Source organism: Peromyscus maniculatus, chromosome 20 (assembly GCF_049852395.1).
Source record: "Peromyscus maniculatus bairdii isolate BWxNUB_F1_BW_parent chromosome 20, HU_Pman_BW_mat_3.1, whole genome shotgun sequence".
NCBI lineage: Eukaryota > Metazoa > Chordata > Mammalia > Rodentia > Cricetidae > Peromyscus > Peromyscus maniculatus.
The window spans coordinates 54,531,436-54,558,014 of record NC_134871.1 but is presented as its reverse complement, the minus strand read 5'-3'; the positions used below and the strand labels follow the sequence as shown (position 1 = coordinate 54,558,014).

Genomic DNA, 26,579 nt, shown 5'->3' with positions numbered 1-26,579 from the left:
GTCTCTGTGCCATGATTTGGGAGCTGGTTGGTGGCCCTAAAGAAAAATCCTGGCACACGTGGGGATTGATTCCAGGACCCTGGAGGGCATTAGAACCCACATACAAGGAGCTGGAGAGATGGCTCAGCAGTTAAGGACACGTGCTGTTCCTGCAGAGGACCCAGGTTTGGTTCCAGCACCCATATGGCAGCTCACAACCATCTGTAACTCCAGTTCCAGAGGATCCAATGCCCTCTTCTGAACTTCATGGACACTGCATGCACTTACCTAAATATAGACAAAACACTGGTACAATAAAATAAAAATAAATTATATATGTTTTAAATCCACAGACATTCAAGTCTCTCACACAAAACACCATAATGTCTGTCTGTAATCTATGCACATCCTCTCATATGCCTTCATCATCTCTAGATTACTTTTGATACCTAATGCAATATCAATGCTATATAAATTGTTGTTATTTCTGTTCAAAGAATGACAAGAAAAATGTCTGTGCACACCCAGTACAGATTCAGTATCTTTTCTCCAACATTTTCTTTAGGTGTGTGGTATGTGCATATGTGTGCATAGGTGTTGCACCCGTGCACGCACATGTGGAGGTCAGAGGTCAACATCTAGTGTCTTCCTCTATTGTTCCTATTTTATTTTTTGAGGCAGGGTCTCTCACTGAACTGAGGCTCTAGGTATCCTCCTACCTGCTCTATACCCTGAGGCCTGGGTTAAAGATGCATTGCCCCTTTGCCTGGCTTATATATGAGTGCTGAGGATCCAAACTCATGATCTTTCCTATAATACTTTTTTTTGTTTTTTTGTTTTTCGAGACAGGGTTTCTCTGTGTAGCTTTGCGCCTTTCCTGGAACTCGCTTTGGAGACCAGGCTGGCCTTGAACTCACGGAGATCCGCCTGCCTCTGCCTCCCGAGTGCTGGGATTAAAGGTGTGCGCCACCACCGCCCGGCTCCTATAATACTTTTAATCTATGATTGGCAGAATCCAGCAATGTGACAGGCACAGAAAGAATAAACCAACCGTGTCATAGACACACAGCCTGAAGTATGGACTGTGTCATAGAACACGTGGCTCCACATCGGAAAAGGGAGGAGTTACCTGGGTCCTGAAGGTCCCCACCGTCACCACGGGGGAAGTCTGAACTCTCTTGGCCCTTCACGCAGCAGGCACGGAATACCAGCCCACACTGGTAGCTTATCATGAGATTGGGCTCACAGGTCTGGCTCCGGGCCTGGGCCGCCCTTCCCAGCATGCAACAGTGGCAGCATCTCTGTGAAGAGAGAGATTCTAGACTGGGGACAGGGGAGCTGGACAAGAGGCCCTTGGGACTCCACAAGAACCCTAGGGACACACCTGACACCCCCCTTGTCCATGTTCCCAGGACAGCAAGAAAACATCCGATATGGGCAATTTATCTAAATGTCAGAAGTACATTGAAAAGCATTCTGGGCCCCTCTGAGCCTCTTAGGTCTGTTGGAAAGGAACTGAGAGAGTCTGGGCGCCTCGGAGGACTCCACCTCCCCACCCCACCCCTGCTGCAGGACTATCCCCTGGGACATCCCTTTCCTGACTAGCAACTCCCAGCCCAGCCCAGCCATCTCTAGGAGAAGGGAGCAAACCACTGCCTGTCCGCAAGGTCTCATTGCTCCGCCAGAAGAGGGTACACGCTGTCTCCTCTCAACCCCAAGTGGTGGGCATAAGAGCTTCAAGGCCCCAAGCAAGGCGTGAGACTTGGTCACTGTCTTTCACAGAGACCCCATATCCCAAAAGTCAGACCCGAGTCCTAACCCAGGTCCTGGGGTACACATGGAAAGCCCCCCGTCAGTGCTATATAGACAAAGAACATTCCAGAGAGCCCACAGCAAGAGGCTTTGCGTCAGCATCTGTGGAGGCTGAGGGGTCTTCTCCATGTCATTCTACCCACAGCTGCCGCAAAGAGCGGCTGTGATCTCACCCTCCTCTAGGGTGTGAGTAACCTTTCCAGGAAACACACTTCATTAATTTAGCCAGGTAATCTGTTCCCTGTCTTGCTAGAATGTTCTAGCACTTCACACCTCTCCTTCCTCAAGTCTAGGGATGGAGCACAGCTGTCTGCCAGGCACACAACATAAGCAGAGCCCCGCCTTCCCCAGCGAGGTGGTCACTGTATGCCGGAAGTCCTGGATGACAGACCCCTTAACCGGCCACTCACTCCAGCCCTGCCTAGCTTCCCCACGTCGGTGCCGCCTGTGCCCCCAGTAAACACCATGGTAAGCCATGGCTGTCAAGGCAGAGCCCCGGACCCAGGAGCAGTCCCTGCCTGTCCGCAGACACTCCCACCCACCCTCCCAGAATCCAGACTACAATCAGATTTTCACCCCTTGATTCCACTACCACCTTCCTGGGGATAGTTGGTGTCCCAGGAAGCCACTTTCATCAACATTTCTGGCAGTCACCAGGGTGGTGGTGGTGGTGGTGATGGTGGTGGTGGTGAGGGGAGTCATTTCTGGCAGTCACCGGGGGTGGTGGTGGTGGTGATGGGAATCATTTCCAAGTGGAGCTTCCCACACCACTGGTTTTTCTCTTGGGCCTGACCATTGGTCTATTTGTGTTCAAGTTCAAGAGAGGCTGTGCTGACCTCCCAGGCACACAAGCAAGATGTCCACAGCCCTAGCAAGCTCAGCAACCTGGCCGGGACCTAGGGTCCCAGGAGCATTCAGGAAAGGAGACCTTGCTACTTATTTTGATTATATCCCATGGAGAATCCCCACTGAGTCCTCGACCAGGCTGCTGAGAAGCCACTGGAGTGTGGGCCTCTCTGAACTCCAACGCCCCATGTTATTAGAGGCCCCAGTGTAGAGACTTCATGTGAGCTCAGAGCCTCAGTTCACCTGAGGAACAGAGAGGCATCGGGGCCTCCTAGGCAGTAGGAGGATGCCTACCCTGAACTGAAGATTCTGGAGGCCCCAGAAAACCCCTGCTCTGCCTTCTGCCTTCTCTCTGTCTAAAGGCTGGGACGGGGTAACCCTCGGGCTCTTCCTGTTCCCCCAGGGTGGAGCTGGGTCTTCACGATCTCACCCTTTCCTATCTGGAAGCCTAGCTGGAAAGGCTGACCCCCTAAATGAGAAGGGGAAGACACCTGAGTGATCTGACGTTCACCGGGCGAGATAACCAGGGTGGTCCTCAGCCTCACTCACCTTTATGAACACGGTCTCCAGGCTACTGTTGGAGCTGTGCAGCGTGGCGCAGCCGTCCGGCTCGCTGGCCAGGTTGATGCCCGTGGTACAGTGCAGCTCCTCCAGTTGGTTGTGACAGCATTGTTCCTGGACCATCCTGCAGGCAGAGCAGAGGCTGCGCCAGGACTCTTCGGTGGAGCCAAGCTCAGAACAGAAGCCCACGGAGAGGGATGAAGCACATCCTCTGGAGGATCCCCCTCCCCGCCCCTCCGCATCCCAGCTCCCACAAGGAGAGAGACACACAGCATCTGGCCTACAGGAAGCACTTGGCAGGTGTTTACTTAGAAAGATCAAATGCGAAGTGGTATGTGGGGTGGGAGTCTAGAGAACCCTGCTCTGCGTAAAGTTGAGAGCCTTTGCCAAGGCTGGTTATGGAACATTCTCTCCCCTATTTACAAGCAAAGCGGCCTGCTGCAGGCTCTGGGCTACACCCTCCCCCTCTTCCCACCTAGCTCAATTCTTCTCAACCTCAGCTCCGTTTTCCAAGCTCAGCGGGGGACGTTTCGGAGAGTCTTACGACACAGTTTGTTGAAGGACCCCGGAGTGAGAGACAGCAGCAACCAGGATGCCCAACCCCAGCCTCCCGCCACCCACAGGCTCGGCTATGAAAAGCTTTTTAGAAAACAGGGGCTCGGGTAGAACCTGAACTTGCCAGAGTCTATTCCTCAGATTCAGACACATGTGACATCTCAGAGACCAGAAAGCCAGCCCCACAGACAACAAGCAGGAAGGACGTCACATGTGGCTCTCATCCAGACTAAAGTAAGCCAAAGCCAGAGCCAGTAAGGGCAGAAACAGCCACCTAATCTATGCCGTCTGCAAGATAGGATAGGGGCCTCCCTGCTTCCTGCTGCTGCCAGCCAGGTTGCCTACACCCATGGCCAGCGACCCTGGCCGGTCCTTCCTCTAGCTAGAGCTCAGAAGTCTGAACCAGCTTCCCATGTCTCTCCAGAGCCAACCTCCAGATCCAGGACAGACGTGTCTACACTGTGCCATTGATTTCAAGCCTGCTTCATTGGACTGGTAGACTAGAGGCATTTCACTAAATGTCCACGGCGCTAAAGAGAAAGCAACAAGCGCTGACTGTGGTGGCTTGAATGAGAATGGCCCCCACAGGGTCATATATTTGATACCAGGGTCCCAGTGGGTGGAACTGTTTGGGAAGGATTAGTGGCGTGGCCTTGTTAGAGGACATGTGTCACTGAGGGGCAGACTTTGAGGTTTCGAAACACTTGCCCCATTCCCAGTGCGTGCTCTCTCTCTGCCTCCTACTTGTGGGTGTAAGATGTGAGCTCTCAGCTGTGGCTACCATCAGTCCTTTGCTCCATCATCATAGATGCTAACCGCCTGGAACTGCAAACCCAATTAAAAGCTTTCTTTCTTTCTTTCTTTCTTTCTTTCTTTCTTTCTTTCTTTCTTTCTTTCTTTCTTTCTTTCTTTCTTTCTTTTTTTAAGATTTATTTATTATGTATACAGTGCTCTATCTGCATGTACACCTGCAGACCAGAAGAGGGCACCAGATCTCATTACAGATGGTTGTGAGCCACCATGTGGTTGCTGGGAATTGAACTCAGGACCTCTGGAAGAACAAGCAGTGCTCTTAACTGCTAAGCCATCTCTCCAGCCCTAAAAGCTTTCTTTTAAGTTCTTCTAAGTTTCTTCTAAGTTGCCTTAGTCATGCTGTCTTGTCTCAGCAACAAAAAAGTAACTAAGACACTAGTAAAGATGAGGAGATGTGGGAAGACTTGTCCACAGCTGGAAGGAAGGAAACACAGACAGCTACTTGGAAAATAGCATGGTGTTCCCCAAAAGGCTGAAAATTGACTGTCATAGGATCCAGCCATCCCACTTAAGAGAATTTGGAACAGGACCTCTGTGGTGGTTTGAAAGAAAATGGCCCCCGAAGGGAGTGGCACCTTTAGGAGGTTGTGGCTTTGTTGGAGTGGGTGTGGCCTTGTTGGAGTGGGTGTGGCCTTGTTGGGGTGGGTGTGGCCTTGTTGGGGTGGGTGTGGCCTTGTTGGGGTGGGTGTGGCCTTGTTGGAGGAAGTGTGTCACTGTGGAGGTGAGCTTTGAGGTCTCATATGTGCTCAAGCTTTGCCCAGTGTCTCAGACCACTTCCTGTTGCCTGTGAGTCAGGATGTAAGAACTCTCAGCTCCTTCTCCAGCACATCTGCCTACATGATGCCTTGCTTCCCACCATGATAATGAACTAAACCTCTGAACTATAAGCAAGTCATCAATGAAATGTTTTCCTTTATAAGAGTTGCCATGATCATGGTGTCTCTTCACAGCAATAAAAACCCTAAGACAGTCTCCAACACTGCCCACCCAAGTTCATGGCCGTGCTATCTGCAACAGCCAAAATGCAGAAGGAACCTAAACGTGAGCGGAGGGGCGAATGGGTGAGCACAATCACACGACAGACCGTGACTCCGCCTCAAACACCAAAGGAAATCCTGACATATGCAGCCACACAGAGGAATCTACAGGGCCCAGTGCTGAGACAAGCCAGTCCCACAGAGACACAGGAGAAGTCAAATTCATAGACAGGAAGCTGATGGGTTAGCCAGGGGCTGAAGGCGTGTGGGGTCAGAGGTTCCGTTTGCAGGACTGGAAGGGTCTCAGAGAGGGACAGCAGTCAGGGTAGCAAAACCGTGTGCATGAGGTCTTAAGATGGTGAGTTTTAATTGTATTTTTTACCACATTTCACTAAGTACTGTTGTCTGCAGCCTGACTGTGTGCTAGTCAGCCGTGAGGGCTCCAGGCATGCGAGCCAAATTGCCTAGTGCCCACAAGCACTCTGGGACACATATATAAACTCTGCTCTGACAGGGAGGGTTCCTAGGGAGCTGCACAGGAGGAAGGAGACTGAGCAGGGCTGCTCAGGTGCACCCCTGCTTCAGGGCAGCCAGGGGTTCCCAAGAATTGCAAAGAATTGCTCTAGGGAACCTAGTTTGAAAAACCAAAGAACCAACCAGTCTAGGGTCACTCAACCCTGCCTGTTCCAAACCCTCCTCCTGGATGGGAGTTCTCTACGTCCTGTCCGAACCTGGTGAGGAGTGGGGCGCTGTTGCCCCGGTGAGACTTAAGGGAGAGGGACTCATTGGGCACTTAGAGTGGGACCTTAGCACTGGGGTTTGTCTCTCATACTCATGTCCCCATCTCCTCCTCTGAGCAACACTGCTGAGCCTCTCTCCACACTCCTAGCAGGACTAACAAGCCCTTGGGCTTCCGGGTGTTTAAGGCTACCTTGGCTGATTCCACTCCCCCAGCCTCCACCTTCTGCTACCAGCACCCTTCCTCACCTGCTCAGCCATACAAAGCAAACCTGTGGAGCTGCTGCCAACACCCCTCTGGATCCCACTCGACTCCCCAGGATTGGATCGACTGCTTGCCTGGCTCCCTTCCCCTACTCTCCTCCACAGGCAGCCCCTCCCCCATCCCAGTCTACTGCCCAGCTCCCAGCCGCCTCCATCCCTCCTACCTTCAAAGAGCCCCTTAGTGTCTACTCCCTCCTGTCAATGGCCTTCAAGTCTGGACAGAGGCGCTGCCCCCCCAACTTATGCTCAAAACCTCCATCAGATTCGTACCCTGCTCCCCGTGAGTTTCTAAGATGGCCACACTACCGGGGGCAATGGGTAGCACTATCCCCATGCCCACCTCTCTCTGGCTTTGTGTCTTTCTGCCCCGCTGCTCAGACATTCTAGCCGCCTGGCTGCTGCCCGGTAAACCTGCATAGACTTCCCCTGAGCATCCACACTGGCTGTTCCCTCCCTGGACACCCTTCCCACACTTCACATATGACTTCAGGCGGCACAGTAGGTGCTTCGTAAAGATTTGATAAATTTTTTTTTATGATGATCAACATAACCTGTTATCGTAGTTTATTCTAAGGTTTTACGTATCCCAAGTTTTGTGAGCACCTGATTTAATCTAGAGAGAGCATACAAGACGTGTGCAGAGGAGCTGTGTGGACGAACCATTTCAGTTCTTGGGGTCTGTAAGAAGGCTCACGTCACGACGTGGTCTCATCTGACAGTCTACTACAGACCTTTGTTTTGCTTGGAAGACTGACTTGCCCAGAGGTAGACAGCTGTGGCAGACAGGGCTGCACACCTGGATCATCTTACTTTTCAGGCCAGGGAAAGCAACAGATGCTCCAGTGAGCACAGAGCAGCCTAGGACAATGAGCTCAGAAGCACAGATGAAGGAGCAGCAGATGGGGGGAGGCAGCCCCCCCACCTCAGACATCTGGCCCATGTACCTGCACTCCTTGGATTCTGAGGTGTATGGCAGCGAGCAGTCTCTGTGCTGGTTAGCCATTTGATTTCCCTCTGTACAGCAAGCCTCCATGGAGACATCAGCAGTCACTGTGGAGGGAAGAGAACAAGCCGATGGGTGACCTGCTTGGTACCCCCACCCCCCCCACCCCAGCCACGACATCAGAATATCTGCCTCCTGCAGCCCCAATGACAACATCAGGCCAAGTCTGGAAGGGCAGTGAGAACACACAGCACACTCTTAATCACTTTGTAAGCCAGGATGAGAACGGCCAACTCCTCCCAGCTGGAAGCATCCACCTATTCCCCCCACAAAGGCCAGGGCCAGCTCTGAAAGCACTAAGCTCAATGCTGAGACCCAAGCACACAGGCCACAGCCTTGCTTTTCTGGTCCAGAGAACAAAGGTGAGTTGCGCTGACAGATGCAGGGCCGGGCACCATCGACCTAGCATTCAAGGGATGACCAGGGCCTGACTCCTCCAGAAGGGAGACAGGAAGAGGAGTCTTAAAAAGCGGCAAACCCTCTCTATCTCTGGACCAGTCTCTGGGGCCCACTTCCAGTGTTTGTGCCGAGCTGGGGGAGGGGCTTCCACCCTCAGGATATATACCCGGAAACCAAAGCTGGTGACAGTTCCGCCCTTAGGGACAACAGTACTTTGTAGAAACAGTGACCAAAGTGAGGACCGTGCTGGCTTGGCACAGAGTGCCAGGCTCAGAAGTAAAAGCTGTCTACCAGGCAGCTAGCACAGGCCCTCGGCAAAGGATTGCGCCAGAAACTTAGGTCCTTGTGGCAGTCCAGGTGTCTGGCCTCACTATAGGCTGTGCCTCCTCTGCTAATGGCAGGTAAGAAGATCCCCACGAAGCCCAGGGAGAGGTGATGGGTCCTAAGGTGCCACACGCCTTGCTCTCGGCCCAGGGGACGAACAGGACAGGAAACATCAGTGCCAACAGCATTGGTGGCTAGGCAGAAGACAACTGTCTGTCAGAACCTTACAAAACTCAGCTTTAAGAGATTCCATGGGAGCTCGAGACACGGCTCGGAGGTTAAGAGCACTAGAGGCTCTTGTGGAGGACCCGAGTTCAGTTCCCAGCACCCTCATCAGGTGGCTCACAACCACCTGTAACTCCAGTTCCAGGAAGTCTGGCACCTTGCTCACCTGCATATACATGCCTGCAATACACATTCATACATATAATTTTTTTTTTTAAAGGAGAGAGACACCATAGAAGGGTTGGAAAGATAGCTCAGCAGTTAAGAACACATATTGCTTTTACATGTCCAGAGTTCAGTTCTCGGTACCCACATCTTAACTCATAAGGGAATCTGATGTGCTGGCCCCCATGGGCACACACATCCCCATGCACACACATATACACATAATTTTATATAAAAGTAAATCTTTTTTAAAAAGTAGACACTATGAAGACTGTGAGGATCGCTCAGCCAGTAAAATGCTTATCCTACAAGCATAAAGCCCTGCGTTTGACACCCAGAACCCATGTAAAAATGCCGGGCATGGTGGCATATACTTGTAATATCAGTGCTAGGGAGATGGAGACAGGTGGGTCCATGGGGGTTTGCTGGTCAGCCATTAACTTACTGAGTTCCAGGCCAGTGAGAGACCCCCCCCCCACCCCATCTCAAAGGTGACAAATGGCATTCTGAAGATGGTGCTTAAGGTTGGCTTCTGGACTCCATGCACACACATATACACATACACATATATATAAACATATACACATGTATACACACTCACTCAGACACACATACACACAAATGCAAATAGACACACACACACACACACACACACACACACACACACACACACACCCCACGAGAGACACCATGCTGTCTCACTACTAGCCTTCCAGCATCCATTCAGCCCAGCAGAGCTTCCCAGCACCAGTAGCTGTGGGTGCTTTGAGTTCTTTACTTTTCCAAGACCGGTTCCTAGGGGAGGTCCCCGAAGAAGGATTACTCTCATGTGAGACTGGGGCTTCCTAAACCACCCCTCAGAAAGGGAAGAGGAGGAACTTCCAGAAACATTCAGCACAGTGTGGTCAAGGCACACATGAGCTAAAACCATTCCACATGGCCAGAAAGAGGTTGCCCTCACTTTGAGCCACAAAACAGACACTCCTCCCGTGATACTGTCAGACTTTCCCTTTTTCCTAAGGACGTCTGGAGAACACTGAGTTGTGTTCTACTGTGAAAGACGTGCCCATCCCGACACTTACAACTTACAGCTTACAACTGTCGGGTTCCCCGAGTTCCAGAGGGCGTTCTTGGGGTGGGTGAGGAAATGATGGTTTGTCCCACAGCTGGGCCTGACAATCTGCACCGAGCCTGCTCCTCAGCCCACTCCCATTTTGCTGTTTGCTCCCCAGTCTCCCATGATTCTGTTTAGTGACCACAGACAGTTCACTGCTGGCTGGAGCTCAGCCATCAAACCCTCCAGAGTCACAGGCCTCGCGGAGCCAGGGTGTCAGAGTGAGGGGCGCATCATGATGCCAGCCCTACACGCTCATTCGCCCACTCACTCGTTCAACAAGGTGGAAAGTGACCGACACCAAGGTTGTGCCAACTGATACCGAGGGTTACACACACACACACACACACACACACACACACACACAAACTTCCTGTCCTCAGTCTGTCTCCTCTAAGCTCTTCTCAGGACCTAGGCCCGCCCCCACGCTGCCTGTCACCTCCCTGCAGCCTGCTGGCCCAGTCAGTCTTAGGGTCATGGGTTCTCATCTCAGAATCCTTCACCCTGGGCACATCTCACTGTTTCAAATGTTCCATTTATCCGACACACTCTCCCATCCAGACATCCTGACAGTGAGTCTGTCCCTTGTGACCTTATATTTTGGCAAAAACTGTGACATGGAAGCCAAGAGTTGAGATAATGAGCTAGGAGGCTGAGGCAGGAGGATTTCTGCAAGTCTGGGTTCAAGGCTGATCCAGGATACAATGAAAACTCTCCCCACCCCAGGAGGGGGGGAATGAGAGCAAGACTGCCTGAGGGGCACAGCTTTGGAGCCAAACAGACTTGGGCTCTGGTGCTGGGACTTTCTCTTTGTGACCCTGGCCAGGCCACGTCACCCCTCTGACCCACAGCTCATTTGTGTTAAAATACAGCTCATGAGACAGACCTCTGTGGTCTCTGAGAAAATGGAGCAGGTTGGTGACGTTCTAAACAGTGGCATGGCAACTTGTCAGATGATCAGAGGGGATGCCTGCTGTCACCTGCCGGAGGGGAGCCTCTGCCAGGCCTGGGTGTAGAATCCCCTTAGTGCCGCTGCCCTCTAGGTGGATGGGTGGGAACCTGAGCTGCAGGAAGGCTTCTAATGTGTTTTGAAATGATGCCTGTTAGGGGACCTTGGACACGATGAACCTTGTGCTCAGCAAGACAACCACATTAAAACTTCAGGCAGTCTGGAAACTTGGAATGTCCCTGGAACGTGGCTCACATTGTTTGAGCAGGGTGTCCCGGACTTGATTCCTGCAGAGCAGAGCTGTCTGAAGGCTGTGGGGGCGGGGTGGGGGGTGCTCTCCTGAGGCTGCATGGGCTCAGCTCATCCTCCTTAGGCTTGAGGTGTCTTGTAAGCCACAGAACAGTGCCTGCACACCCCCCTCAGAGACCAGGAAGAGTCAAGCGGGGAACGCAGCCATGTTAGACGATGGCCAGAGCGGGAGGGAGTGTCTCTGCTGCAAGAAACCAGCCTGGGCTGAAGGCCTTCGCAAACAAGGTCCTGCTCAGTCCCCTTTGCAAACAAGGTCCCGCTCAGTCCCCACGTCCTGTCTCCTCAAGCTCTGAGCTTCACACTGCCATCTCAAGCCCAGCACATAGTGTGAGTGGAGTCAGTAACAGGACTGAGAAGCTGCATTCACTTCCTGCCCTGTTTGCCCCGCCAGGGCTACATAACTTCTAACTTTTCTCTCCCAGGAAGGAGTACCCAAACCCAGGAGAACGCCTGGGGAGAACACGAGGATTTAGAAATCTCATTCTAAGCGACCATTACTTGGTCTGGCTATAGCCTGGGGAGGAGCGTAGCCAGGCCAGGGACAGCAACGTTTCCTGAGGACACACAGCAGACCATTGCCCAAGAAGCGCTCTACAAACCCAGTCCCATAACTAAATGAATGGTGAGGCCACAGGGGTTGCCAGGCATGGCCCGTGTCACCTGGAGCTGCACTGACTGGCCCGAGCTCATGGGCTCCTTGATCCCAGTGGAGTTGTCTGTCTAAGGATGTGCTGGGAGTTCCAGGCCAACAGGAAAGGAGTCCATGAGGACCAACGTTAGTCTAGAAGAGTGTGCAGAAGCTTGGGAAGCTGAATGAGGGAGGAGGAGAAGGCTGGCATGGGCACAGCTGGGTCTAAGCTATTGCCTGGCTTCTCCTCCTGGACACACCCCTGCAGATGCTGTGCCTCCAGGTCCCCATCCGGGTCTGGTGCCATCACCCTGCAGTTATGGGAAGTCCACATGGGTTCTTCCTCCTTCTGCTCCCCCCTCCCATAGTCACCAGTCTCTCTCAGATACCTTCAGTGCTCTGCCACCAAATGGTCATAGCAAGGAAGGACTTCAGAAACAGAGCTAGGAACTGAAGCTGAGTTACATCACCATGAACAAAAACAATGCTCAAGTGTCCCCGTCCCAGCTCGAGCTATGCTTCACCAACCCCAAGCAACATGGGGCCAGCTCTGGCCAGGTCTCTGCAGACACCAAAACCCTACAGGCTCCTGCTCCCTGGCCCATGCCGCCCCTCCTTCCCGAAATGGATCTTCTTCATGGGCAAGAGATGCATCTTCCTCCCCTTACTGTCCCACGGCACCTGTATGACCAGCATACCCACTGAGGCTCATGAGACACTAATTCCATAGAACGAGGAGCTGATGGGCATGACTACCCCCAAACACAGATCGGCTGTTCCGGCAGGATGCTCTGCCTTCCTAAAGGGGCTCCATCCTCGTTCATCCCGGGATAGAAGGAGAGAGCAGAGAGAAGGTTCCTAGGCTGGTGCTGACCACAGCAAAGGGCAAGAGTGAAGTTCAGCAAGAGCCAGAGTCTAGAATCGCCCCTTCCAGCCCTGGAGATGAGCCTTACTTTCCCTGGTGGGCTAGCACTAGCCATCTCCTCCCCATTAAAGGAAGACTGAGCGGTAAGGGAGAGGAGAGAAAATGGAGAAATGAGACATTCTGGAGGACACCCTGGTGTCACAGCGCAGGATGCCAACAGAGGCATCCATCCTCTGGAGCAGGTTGGTCTTTAAACAAGATGTGTGTGTCTCATGCAAGATAGGTTCTGTAGGGCAGAGCCAGGCTGGATGAAGCACACAGATGGACAGACACACAGACACACATACACACACACACACACACACACACACACACATACACATACACACACACACACACACACACATACACACATACACACACACACACACACACACACACACACACACACATACACTCCTCCCCTCCAATGCACTCTCATTCTGATTGGAAAGGCAGATGGCTGTGTTCACATTCAATCCTTTTTAGATAAACCAGCTATACCCCCCTTATGAAAATCCAATAAAATCAGGGAGGTGGGTTTGGTGCCCAAGACCAGGGCATGTAGGAGGTTCCCTGAAAGTTAAATTCATGGACAAGGCCAGCAGACGAGTCAGTGTAAAGGTGACTGCTGCCAAACCCGAAGACCCGAGTTCGATCCCCGAGACTCACGTGGTCGAAGGAAAGAGCAGAGGCCTGCAAAATGTTCTCAGACCTTCACACACGCACCACTGCACAGGCCACCCATACACAGACACTTGTTTTAAATGTAAAAAAAAAAAATTATAGACAGTAAGGAGGTGCTTGCCAGGGGCTGGGGGGTGTGGAGTGGGGAATTACGATTTAATAGGTATGGGATTTCTGTCAGGGAAAATGAGAACGTTCTCGAGATAAAAGGTAGGGGTCTTCGGAAAACCACTACCTCCCTTATCCACCCCAAAGGCTACCACATCCAGCAAGGTCGTCTAGCTCCTGGTCAATCTGAACAAAGTGTACGGCTCAAAGACCACTACCTTACTGACCGTCACAGAAAATCCACATGCTTTCCCACCCAGTTGCTGCTCTCGATTCCTGCGAGACAGCCTGGCAACTTGATTTCCCAAATAAACTTTTCTTTCTACCCACGGAGTGGTCCAGATGGGTGGTTTCAGTGTACCCTTGCTTCCAAGGAAGGCAAGCAAGGAAAGGCGGACCACCACACCTGCGCAACTGTGGCCTCCTCCTCACACAGGTGCAGTCCCAGCTGAGTCACCTGGAGACGGGAGATCAGGTCACCAGGTCAGTGTCAATATCTGAACATTGGCATCCTGTGTCTTACTGTCCCGACACAAACTCTAGGGACTCGACCCGGGCGGTGGTGGCGCACATCTTTAATCCCAGCACTCGGGAGGCAGAGGCAGGAGGATCTCTGTGAGTTTGAGGCCAGCCCGGTCTACAGAGTGAGTTCCAGGAAGGGTGCAAAGAGAAATCTTGTCTTGAAAAAACAAAACAACAAAAGAAAGAAAGAAAGAAAGAAAGAAAGAGAGAGAGAGAGAGAGAGAGAGAGAGAGAGAGAGAAAGAAAGAAAGAAAGAAAGAAAGAAAGAAAGAAAGAAAGAGAAAGAAAGAAAGAAAGAAAGAGAGAGAGAGAGAGAGAGAGAGAGAAAGAAAGAAAGAAAGAAAGAAAGAAAGAAAGAAAGAAAGAAAGAAAGGAAGAGAAAGAAAGAGAGAGAGAGAGAGAAAGAAAGAAAGAAAGAAAGAAAAAGAAAGAAAGAAAAAGAAAGAAAGAAAGAGAAAGAAAGAAAGAAAGAAAGAAAAAGAAAGAAAGAAAGAGAAAGAAAGAAAGAGAAAGAAAGAAAGAAAAAAAGAAAGAAAGAAAGAAAGAAAAAGAAAGAAAGAAAGAAAGAAAAAGAAAGAAAGAAAAAGAAAGAAAGAAAGAAAGAAAGATAAATAAATAAATAAATAAATAAATAAATAAATAAATAAATAAATAAATAAATAAATAAATAAATAAATCTAGGCACTCCCTGAGGCTCACAGAGGTACCTATCCCTTCCTTCACCACATGGCTCATTCACATCACACCCAGAGCAACTTCTCAGTGTCTACCAATGAGTTAGAGAGCAAGACATTCCATCCAAGTCCACATTTCACAGGTACCCGGAGCAAACCCCAGCATGTGGCCCACTGGCAATACCTTCAGAGGGGTGAAGGGTGAGCATCCAAACCTCCAGCACCGAGCAGCATCCTGCTGCATCAGCAGAGTGATTTGGAGCCCGTAAGAATTCCAGCATTGGGGTGGGACGGGGTGGGATGGGACGGGACAGAGACAGAGGCAGAGGTACAGTGCCCCCCCTCCCCCCGCTGTAGCCTGCAGCATTTGGGGACCTCAACTCGGGCCAGAATTTCAAGACTGGCCAGAACTGGGGGTTAATAAGAGTATGATTTTTTAAAATACAAACTTAATATGAGGATTAAGAAAGAGAGGCGCTCAGATAGAAAGATAAGACACACCCAAGCCCATGGGCTTCTCAAATGAGAGTTTCAGAACAGAAAACACACCCAAGTGTGGGTGTGGGTTCCCCCAAGGGAGAGTGAGAGCTAGCTGATTTCGGAGAGTCATGTGTATCATCTTTGTAGGTTTTGAAGTTACTCTCTTCAAAGACTTGCTATGAATCCTAAATGCTTACCTGAGGGGCACCTGACAGGATCGCAACCGAAATATAAGGTAGAAAAGTCTAGCCCAAGGGGATGCAGGAAGATAGGAGAGTTATACTGTAAACAACCTTATTAGGCTTGACATCCCCAGCCCCAGCCTGGGGGAAGGAAGGAGGTCCTATCCAATGGGATATTGCTCAGGCCTTAAGCCTGGCTCATCCCACTTTAATAAAAAGTCTCTGTAAATGAAAGAAGTCTTAACTGCATGTGCTGGGCTTTTTTTTGTTTTGTTTTGTTTTTTTGTTTTGTTTTGTTTTTCGAGACAGGGTTTCTCTGTGTAGCTTTGCGCCTTTCCTGGAACTCACTCGGTAGCCCAGGCTGGCCTCGAACTCACAGAGATCCGCCTGGCTCTGCCTCCCGAGTGCTGGGATTAAAGGCGTGAGCCTCCACTGCCCGGCTCATGTGCTGGAATTCTTGCTTCTCGGCTGACAAGGGCTTCAGTCAGACTCCAGGGTGAGGGTCTCCTCTCCTCCCCATGTCCCCACAGGTTCTGTCTTTCTATTCTGCTTCCTGGCCACCACTGCTGCCTCTGTGCGGCCAGCCCCCAACAGCTCTGAAGTCTGTCAATCCACTCACCCTGAGTTTCAATACCCCTTCCCTGAGCAGGGCCCTCCAGCCAACCCAGAACCTTCCCTCACTTCATGCTCCTTTGCTTGTCTTTTCTGAGAAGAAATACCACCTGTCGACTAGTTTTCACGTCTGACTCTGTCATCTGACTGTGTGACAAGCCCACAGGCAACTAATAGTCAAAACCAAGAATCAATGCTCTTGCCAAACATGGCTGACCTCCAGTCAACGGTCCCAAGGCAAGCAACACTGGGTGTTAAAAAGTGTCCTCCATCCTCCGTGGGGCTGGAGAGATAGCTCAGCAGTTAAGAGCACCGTCTGTTCTTGCAGAAGACTGGGGTTTTAGTCCCAGCACCCAGATGACTTACAACAATCTGTAACCGCCCAGGAGATGGCATCTCACTATGTAGGTTGCTCGAGCAACCTAGGGAGACGCCATCTAAAAGCAAGGTACCACTACACGGCCTCAGAGAAGCTGCCACATCTCTCTAACCTCTGGGGCCCGCAGTTCCTCAACCTGTTGCGCAGGCATGGGGAGGTGAAGGAGGTAATCCTGGGGACATGACCGACCACAGGGTAAAACAGAACCCTCAAAAATCAAACAATAGGGCAGCTATTCTCATAGGCACAGCACATTCCGAAGCACCCACCCACCCACCGCCTGGCCCGGAGCCCTCTCCGAGAACATGGCGCCGACCCACAGAACTGCTGTGGCAGTGGGCAGGACTTGGCTCCCGGGCATCAGGCTAACTTTCTTCTAGGTGAGTTAACACGCCCAAGGGGCTGGGAGACGGCTTAGTCAGTGAAGTGTGTGACTAGTCGTGCAAGTGTGGGAACCTGACCTTGAGCCCCAGAACTCACAGGAAAGGCTGACCCCGGTGCCATGCATTTGTAATCCCGGTAAGGTAACGGCGAGCATCTTAGTGGGGGTTTCTATTGCTGTGATGAAACACTGCTGTGCCTACGTCACAAGACCGACCCCCCCACCCCATCCCCCACACCCCCACCCCTGCAGCAAGACCACCACAGAGCCGATATCCGATGCAAAACACACAGGGGTTTATTGATAACAAGCAAGCCCAGGCTTGGTCTGAGTCCAACATCCGACACAGCGGGTAGAGGAGGACGGCCCTGAGCTCTCAGGCTGAGGGGTTTTTAAAGAGAAAAACCTCAAGCAGGGTGGTACAAACCTTGGCGTCATATGATTGGGTGAGGGTGTGTAACCTTTGAATTTACTGGTTGGGGGTTACAGTTATCATTTTGGGGCAGGCCTGGACAAGTCCCAGGTTTTGTCCTTGAGCTGCCATGGAGGCTGGCTGACCTGGCACGTTCACACTGACCCAGGCATGTAGCTCTAAGTTGGTGAGGGGTCCCAGACAGTAAACAACTGGCTGAACCTTGAGCAGTCAGAGTACGTGCAGAAAGGGAGCTACTGCAAGGACTATGTCATAGCCCTCCCAGAAACAGCTTGCTCAAGTCTCAGGGAAAAACTGAAATTGAGGCCTGATCTCTGAGAGAAGACTGAGCAGCCTGTTATGGCATCTGCTTGGTCCTTTCAACACCATGACCATAATGCAAGTTGGGGAGGAAAGGATTTATTCAGCTTTCACTTCCATATTGCTGTTCACTACTGAAGGAAGTCAGGACAGGAACTCAAATAGGGCAGGATCCCGGAAGTAGGAGCTGATGCAGAGGCCATAGAGGGGGAGGGGTGCTGCTTACTGGCTTGCTCCATGTGGCTTGCTCAGCCTGCTTTCTTATAGAGCCCAGGACCACCAGCCCAGGGATGGCACCACACACCATGGGCTGGACCCTCCCTCACTGATCACTAATTAAGACATGGAGGCATTTCCTCAGTGGAGGCTCCTTCCTCTCTGATAACTCTAGCTTTCATCAAGTTGACACACCAAACCAGCCACACACACACACACACACACACACACATAAATAAAAATTAAATTACATTAAAAACCAAGACAAACAGCTCCTAAGGAAACAGCACTCAAGGTTAACCTCTGGCCTCCACAGACATGGACACCTGCACACACCCACACATAAATAAGTAAACCTCATAAAGCTGACAGGCATCAACAACATGCTACATGTGTTCCTACACACAGATGCTCATGGCTTAGAGAGAAACAGCAGACCCCACCCTTGATGTGTAACATCAGGGCCACTTGGTCCTCCCATGACAGTACAGATACTGGACTTGGGATTACAGGAGTTCTGCACGACTCTTCAGGTAGAGGCTCCCAGAGTATCCGCCTGCTAGCCATGAATGCTGCAGAGGCCTTGCCTGAGTGTGTTTCCCAGTGGCCCGGGAGTCACCGAGACCTAACGTTCAAGGTTTCTCAGTGCGTCATGTGGAAAGACAAAAGGCCAGTTTTGGCTCGACCCCAGCATAGAGGGTTTTCTCCCTGGTGCAGCCCTGGGTCTCAGTTTCTTCAACTGTATGCTGTATGGAGGACTTGCAGCTTCCCCTTGACGTGTGCGCCCCAGGCTGCTAACATTATAGCTAAAGCAATGGTGCTTCCTGAAGAACCATCTTATTGAAACCATTTTTCTTCTGAGACTGTCCTTCCAAAAACCAGGGCATTAAATGTCCTCTAGTTCTACAAAGTAGGCGGCGTGGGTGTGGATCCCAGATGACAGTGTACTGGGTTTCTATGAGAGAGGATGTGTGGGAAGGGCCAATAGTGAGGCTAACCTCAACTGACTCCCTGGGATTCTGGTCAAGCTCAGACCCTCGAAGAGTGCTGAGGGACCTGGTGTTCCATTGGCTGGAATTCCTGGCCTGCTCCCTGGAGCCTCCACAGTCCACACCTTGCAAGGATCCTGCCCACTGCCCCATCCACTGCCTTCTCTAAAGCTACAGCAGAAGTGGGGGAGCCTAGAGGGGCCTCAGGCCAGGGATGACAAACTCCGGGTGGTGGCGCATGCCTTTAATTCCAGCACTCAGGAGGCAGAGGTGGTAGATCTCTGTGTTCAAGGCCAGCCTGGGCTACAGAGCGAGTTCTAGGACAGCCAGGACTACATAGAGAAACCTTGTGCCCCCCAGTGCGGAGGAAATAAAAGAAAAATGATGGGCCAGTGATGGTGGCGCACGCCTTTAATCCCAGCACTCGGGAGGCAGAGGCAGGCAAATCTCTGTGAGTTCAAGGTCAACCTGGTCTACAGAGAGAAATCCAGGACAGGCACCAAAACTACACAGAGAAACTCTGTCTGGGGGGGGGGGAGGAGAAAGTGGTGCTAGAGAGATAGCTCAGCAGTTAAGAGCACTGGCTGCTCTTCCCGGGGACCCGGGTTCAATTCCCAGCACCCACATGGCAGCTCACACCTATATGTGACCCTAGTTCCACTGCTTCTGACACCCTCACACCAACATCATGCAGACAAAACACCAATGAACATAAAATTAAAAACAAATTTTTTTAAAAAAGAAGTCAGAACTGCAGTGAGATGCTATCTTCAGAGACCCTGACAAGAAAGCCAACCAAGCAGAATGCGCATGCCCAGCACGTGTCACAGACAGCACAAGGGTCTAAGGTAGAGAAGCAGCCGAGAGGTAGCAGAAGAGAAGGGGCATGTGCAGTGCACAGCTGGGAAGGCGAACTGTCTTCCCCCTGAAGCTCCCTGGAGCAGGTCCAGCCCAGGCAGCCATCTCACGTGCCAAGCCTAACACTCACTTGGCCAGCCTCACCTCTGGTCCCTCTGTAGCATCCTACCCAGCCCCGAGAGTCCTTTGAGCTTCCAGGACCCATCTCCCCTGGGTTTCCTTCACCTCTCTGGCCACCTGTCATGTGTCCTCACACGTGGCCTTTAGAAGTTGCAGCCGGGTGGTCCTGGGCCAAGGCACTCCTGCCAACAGCCCTTCCTTCAGGGACTCCTAACCACCCTCAACTCGCTCGAACACGCAGGCTCCCAGCAGATCTGTTTCCTGTCTCGCACAGCCTCTTTGTTCTCTTAAGTTCCCAGCACTTAGCACAAATGATTATACTTGAACTTAACACCTGGAGGGGCGGGGGAGGCGGGGGGTGGGGGGGTGGGGGGGTGGAGGGTGAGGGGAGGTGGAGGAGACAGGCTGTGTTTCACTGTGTACTTTGTCCCAATGCTTTTGTAACAGCCACCACTTGATGTCTGTGAATAAACAAATGATCTCATGAGACCCTAGCAACTCTACATGGACCTTAAAGAGATTCAGGGAGAAAAAAGGAGAGGTTGACCGGACCTCAAGCCAGCTCAGCGTCTAAAGTTCCACTATATAAATCCACCACAAAAGCCCAGAGAAGCCCCATCCCCTCACTAAAGCTGGAATTCGGAGAAAGGTGAGGCCACCAAGCATCCTTGTTAGACTGAAATGCTAGGTGGGGCTGCCTGCGATCCTTGGTCTCTGTGTACCTGTGTCCCTGTACAATGGGGACAATGACAGAGGCATTTGATGTGCCACAAAATCCTACAGGTGAAGTGAGGCCCAGAGCTAGTGTCAAGAATCCACGCTGTCAAGAGAATAGCGTTGCATGATCACTCGTAGCCAGACTATAGGCAGTACTGACTCCTAGGAATGGAATTCTCCCAAGAGATTTTTAAGCCAAAAGGGAAGGCGAGACATGTGGCCAAACTCAGTCTATCTTAACTCCAGCAGATGACAAAACACAGAAGGAAAAAGCGGCCCAGGAAAAACACTGGGCCACCTACCTCATAGCGCTGTCAAGATTATGTCAGCTTCTGGATAGAATCCACTTCAGTTAGCCTAACCGGCCCGAGACAGCATTAGCCAGAGTGAAGCAAACTGACTCGGAGAAATACAGGCTTGGGTCATTCACCATCTTGAGCCACCTTCAGAACTGAGACTAGCTGCCTCCTGCTTCCTACTGGGGTTGGATACCCTGTCTATAACTCCTCGAAACACAGAGACCACTGGAGTAACCTGCATCCGCTCCATCCCTGACTCAGCCTTACCTAGGACTGGCCTTGGATGGAAGGAGATGAGGTCTGTCCAGCCTAGGAAACAGCCCTGCTTGCCCTGTGTGGAGCAGATGTCTTACCCACATCTTGAAAAAGGTCCCTTTCTTCACACCCCATTTTGTTACGCAGCCATGGCTGAGATCATTTCAAAGAAACTGGACCCACACGAGGTACATCAGAGCAGCTATTAATCAAATTGTTATGATCCGATATTTCACAAAAGGAAAATATTTTGTTGGATAAAGTGCCCTGGGGGCGGGTGACTGGAAAGATGACTTAGAGGTTAAAAGCACTGGCTGCTCTTGCCCAGAACCTGGGTTCTGGTCCCAGCAGCTCACAGCTATTCCTATGTAACACCAGTTCCAGGGGATCTGATGCCCTCTTCTGGCCTCCTCAGGCACTGCACACACATGGTACACAAACAAGCAGGCAAAACACTCATACACATAAAATTTAAAAACAAATAACCTTAAAAGAACAAAGTGCACCGGCAGAATTCCATGTGCCCTTTGAGAACTGTTTCCCCAAAGTGTTATCTGCAGAGCTGCCCGTCCACTGTGCCCTTTGCTTAGGCTGCTGGGCCTTCAGGGAGTTGCAGGCAGGGGACTCCCCCAGGCACCAGGGTAGGGTAGAGCCCCGGTAAGTTCCTGACGACCTCACTGTGGTGGTTTGAATGAGAACGGCCCCCACAGGCTCATATATTTGAATACTTGGTCCTCAGCTGGTGGACTGGTTTGGGAAGGATTAGGAGGTGTGGCCTTGTTAGAGGTGTGTCATTAGGAGTAGGTTTTGAGGTTTCAAAAGCCCATGCCATTCCCAGTTAGCTTGCTCGCTCACACTCCCCCTCCCCACCTCAACTTGTGTGTCAGATGTAAGTTCTCAGCTACTGCTCCAGCACCATGCCTGCCTGCCTGCCGCATGCTCCCCACCATGATGACCATGGACTCCAACCCTCTGGAATCATGATCCCCAAATCAAATGCTTTCTTTTATAATTTCCCCTGGTTATGGGGTTTTGTGGCACTTGTCATGTTTCCTTTCTCTGGCAGGACTTTTTGCTCAGGCTCTTCCTTCCGCTGGGAAATGCACCCTTTCCTCCCAGCCCAACCCCCCCCACCTTCAAGTGACTGGTGAGACGAATTCCCTCCCGCAGTTGCACACACACCGCCTCCTCCAGAAAGTCTCCCCTGACTCTGCCAGTAGGGCTTGGCTCCTCTCTCTGGATCTCCTGGAAGCTGCGAACCACATGAAGGGAAAGGGCCGAGTTTGTCTCATGTCCTGCCACATCTGGGAAACCTCAGTGTCTGGCGCTGAGCTGTCCCTCGGCAGCTATTGAGTGAAATGCCTCTGCCTGACCTTCTCCACTAGGGCTGGCTGTGAGGGCTGCAGTCGGGGGCTTTGTGGGGCCTCCTTCAGGAAGGGTTTGAAGTTCGATGTTGAGCAGAACTTTCTAAGCATGAGCAAGAACGACACAAGGGCACTTCTGAGGCTACTTAGTCCTGGGTTCTCTTCCTTAACCTAACAAGTAGGAGTCTATTATCTCGTTTTTACACACAGCCATCCCACTGGATTCTTCTGTAGATAGGAAGATTGGTTTCCAAAGCAATAGGTACCCAGGTACCCCGATGAGGGAGCTGAGTAGCTGGGTTCCCCGACTCCTGCCCTCCACGGTACAATGTGCAGGGGTTGGGGGTGGGGGGGTGGGGGGTGTGAGCATGCAACTCAGAGTTAGGAAGTCTAAAGCAGTGCTGGAGGTCTCAGTGCTGCCCCAGGGACCCCCAACCCCCAGTCTCATCTTCCTGCCTCCGGTCTCCACCTCCTGACTGGGAAACTTCCAGGAGCTCAGCTCACAGCCACATGTTTCTGCCAAGTGCTCTCTGCCTTTGTTCTCCCTCCCAACAGGACTTTCTTTTAATCAGTCGGAAACTGCAGGCTGGAGCCAGAGGCCAAGAAAGCCTTGGAGAAAACACAACTGTTTCTCCCAACACCTCCCCCCTCCCCACACCCTCAGCTGGCCCAGGAGCAGCCAAGTCCAACAGGACAGATCAGTCACAGGACAACCATGCGCTGACTCTGTCCGTTGGCAGGAAAGACCACACGGTCCTTCTGCATACAGGTGGCCACATAGCCCACTGGCGGCCAAATGAATGGGAGCCGATTAGCAACAGGGTACACTCTCTGTCTGTCTCCTCCAAGGTCTTTATTAGATAGCGGCTTTCTTGCCAACCCCACAGCTCTCTGGAGCCTGAGATCAGGGTCACCTGGCCGGCCCTACAGGGCTACAAGCAGCAGGAAGAAGCCAACAGCTTCTAACCCTTTTCCAAGACCACACCAAACTCAAGGCAGCTCCCCCAACAAGAAACAGAATGGGTCCCAGGACGTTCTATTCTGGCTGGCTTCAGATAGAAGCTTTCCTCTGAAGGGATGATGCCTGCAACACTGAGAGACTCCGGGTTAGCAAGTGTGGGTGCTCACACACATCACCGTGAGCACCGGCAGGAGGCAGGGAAGACCGGCCTCGGAGGCCCTGGCCCCCACATCTCTCCACCTGTTTCTTCTGTGCAACATGTGGCTATCAGAGGTCCCTGCCACTTTGGCCCCCTCCCCAACCCCCATACATCAAAATCCTCTCTGGTTTTCACTCTCCCCGGCAGAGACTCAAATGCCTTCTCTGGCCCACACCCACCTCACTATCTCTGCTCCAAGCACAACCTCCTCCAAGAAGGCCCCTCTCCCTACGCTCTAAGGGGCTGCAAAATTCTTGGCACGCACAGTTTCGAGCCTATGAGCCTACCGACCCTGTCTCCTACCCTGAGAAGTGACCCAAGATGTGCCAAGGCTGCAGCCAGTGCCCAGAACTGCCAGAACTCCTCCTGGATTCAGAACCAGCCAGTCCCTTCTCCCTCCCCTCTGCCTCTCCCTCCAACCCCCGGCCAGCAGTTATCTACAACCCATGACCTTTTGACCAGGAGTGTGGCTATCAGAGAATTCAAAAGAAGCTAAGCTAATCCAGGGATAAAGAGTAAGAGATCACAAGGGTGCTTTGGAGCTGGGCCCCCCGCTGAAACAAAGACTTGAGAGAAAGGCCAGGCTTGGCTGATGGCCCCAGAGTCACAGAGGTTAAAGGTTCAATGCACAGCCGCACAGCTTCTCTGATGGTCAGGTGAAGCGCCTGCCCCCGGGCCAGGAGGATTATGGACTGGGAAAAGCACAGCCCGGTGGACTCTAGTCCATTCTAAGGTTCCTGGATTGGGGAAGTGTGGTTCTGGGCCACCAATCTGCTAGAGGGCTCTCCTGTGGCCCAGCAGGGAGGAAGTGGCCAAATCTTCCAGGATGGTCCTCTATTTTCTCTTTTCTTTCTGCCCCCATCCCTGAACAACTTACTGCTCCTGCCCTCCTGCCTCAGTTTGCTCAGGAGTAAGATGGGTGCAGCAGACCCCCATCAGAGGGTAGGGGCTGGAGGCAGTGGACAAGTCGCACTAAAACTGCTTCCAGTGCGGAGTGCTTCCCACCCCCACGGCCCTGCGGGCGGTCTTCGAGCTGTCTCCACCAGCAGAGAATGTGGCTGCGAGAGCCCGCTGGAGGATCTGTTTGGAAGATGAAGGAATTTAAAACAAGTCCCCCTTGTTTTAGAGGAGGGCATTAGGGCCAAGCCGGAAGTGCGGCTGGGGAAAGGAGGTCGCGGGCCTGGATTCCACGCAGCTCTGGGGACCATGCGATGACGCCCGGGGCGCAGCAAAGCGCAGCGCACGCGCTCCGGAGCACCGGCAGCTGCAAACTTCTAGGGACCGCGGGGCCCGGGTGGGGACCTAGAGGGGGGCCATGGGCCCGGGGCGCCCCTACCTCGGGCCGCCAGCAGCGAGAAGCTGCTGAGCAGCAGCAGCGGCAGCGGGACGGGGCGAGACGGCGCGGGGCGCTCCATGGGGCCGGCAGGCTCGAGCGGCGGACAAAGGCACGGCGGGCAGCGGCTGCACGCTCTGGCTTGGCCTGGGCAGCCAAACGCGAGGCTCCTGCGCGCCGCGTTCAATTATCCCGCCCGGAGGAGGCGCGGCGGGGGCGGGGCCCGCGGGGACCCTCCCTCCAGCCCTGCGCCGCGGGGGCGCGCCGCCACCCAGACTCTCCTGCTGGGACGTACTCGGGGCGCCTCTCTGTGAGACTTGCCCTGCCACCCACTTAGGCGCGGTGCCCCACACTCATGCACATCCCACCGGTCACCTAAAGCCGGCCTGCGGAGAATCCAGACCTCTCAGGGGTTCCCCTTTGCTCGCCCCCGCACCCTACAACGGCTCCTTAATCGCCGCGCGATACTCCGGGACTCTGCAAGTCTGCGGTTGGCACCAGCAGCAGGGATCGGACCGGCCGGCCAGGACTGCCAGTCAGGCCAAGCAGACTCCTAACACCAGGGGTATAGTCTGGGCTTCCCACAGCCCGGAAGGTCACGTGGAAAAGAGTTTGACCTGACAGATCAGGAGGGCAAGCAGCTAGGCTGGACCAGCAGAAGCCAGTTTGTGTAGAATGCATGGCAACCACCAGCCAGCTAGCTTAGAAAGGACTCTCAGATAGATTTATTTAAAAAATAAAATAAAATAAAATAAAAAAGAAGCTGGGAAGATGGCTCAGTGGGTAAGGGCACTTGGTGTGAAGACATGAGGATCTGAGTTCGAATTTCCAGCACTCACATAAAATAAAAACAATGCAAAAAAAAAAAATTAGACTTTTAGCCAGGTGTGGGGCACTCCAGAGGCAAGGACAGGTAGATCTCTGAGCTTGGTCTACAATCGAGTTCCACAACAGCCAAGGCTACACAGATAAACCCTGTGTTGAAAAACTAACAAAAAGATTTTTTTTTTTTTTTTTGGTTTTTCGAGATAGGGTTTCTCTGCGTAGCTTTGCGCCTTTCCTGGAGCTCACTTGGTAGCCCAGGCTGGCCTCGAACTCACAGAGATCCACCTGGCTCTGCCTCCCGAGTGCTGGGATTAAAGGCGTGCGCCACCACCGCCCGGCATTGCAAAAAGATTTTTAAAAAAATAAAAATAAATAAATAAACAGTGCAAATAAATTCGGAGGACCTTAGGATACCATTTAGCTGCTTGTGTGGGACCAGTGATTCAGTTTTAGGGATCAGGCTCTGCTGGAATAAACGTGCCTGTCTGCACCCAGAGACTGTCCATAGTGTCCGTGGGAGCCACCCAACATCATCCACAGTGAATGAGTATGTGGGCAAGTAGTCACACACTAGGACATTCAACTCGGACGGTGCACCATAGGACCAGCCACAGATGAACTTTTACTACATAGGTCTGTTTGTAGGAAGGACAGGGCAGGGCAGGAGACTGCTGCTCCTGGGGTGGGCGGTGTCTGGAGGCAGCCATTGAGTAGTGGTTTCCTTAATATACTCAATGTGGGAACACTTACCAGGCCGTTCAATTACAAAATGTGCCCTTCTGTTCGATTTTGAAAAGGGGGTGTCATGCGCTGTTGCCCAGGCTAGCCTTGACCTCCTGGGCTCCAGGGACCCTCCTTCCTCTGCCTCCTGAGTAGCTAAAGTCTATATGCGTGCACCACTGTGTCCAGTGCCTCTGAATGAAACCTTATCTCAAAAGATATCTAATGCTGGAGGTTTGCAGAGAGGCCAGGAAAGGGCCTGCTGGCTGAGCCTTGGTTCAGGAGGCTGCCCAGAAGTGAGGCTGGGCTCAAGTGTAGCTCAGCTGGTAGAATGCTTGCCAGGCATGCCCAAAGCTCTGGGTTTGATCCCCAACAGCGAACATAAATCGGATATACTGG

At 52.3% G+C, this 26,579-nt stretch overlaps 1 protein-coding gene across 2 annotated transcripts in view; it reads right to left on the bottom strand.

The window, feature by feature from the left end:
- Fbln1 (fibulin 1) overlaps positions 1-24,885 on the bottom strand; it is an 83,845-nt gene extending 58,960 nt beyond the window's left edge. Inside the window, exons 1-4 of one of the 2 annotated variants that reach the window (XM_006980278.4) lie at positions 24,639-24,885; positions 7,490-7,595; positions 3,187-3,322; positions 1,109-1,280 (exon numbers count right to left, since the gene is read on the bottom strand). In XM_006980278.4, coding sequence (XP_006980340.2) covers positions 1,109-1,280; positions 3,187-3,322; positions 7,490-7,595; positions 24,639-24,717 — 493 coding nt within the window. In that variant the 5' untranslated portion in view covers positions 24,718-24,885. The remainder of the gene's footprint in view (positions 1-1,108; positions 1,281-3,186; positions 3,323-7,489; positions 7,596-24,638) is intronic. The other variant, XM_006980277.4, reaches the window with a different exon arrangement.
- Between the last annotated feature and the right edge of the window lie 1,694 nt (positions 24,886-26,579).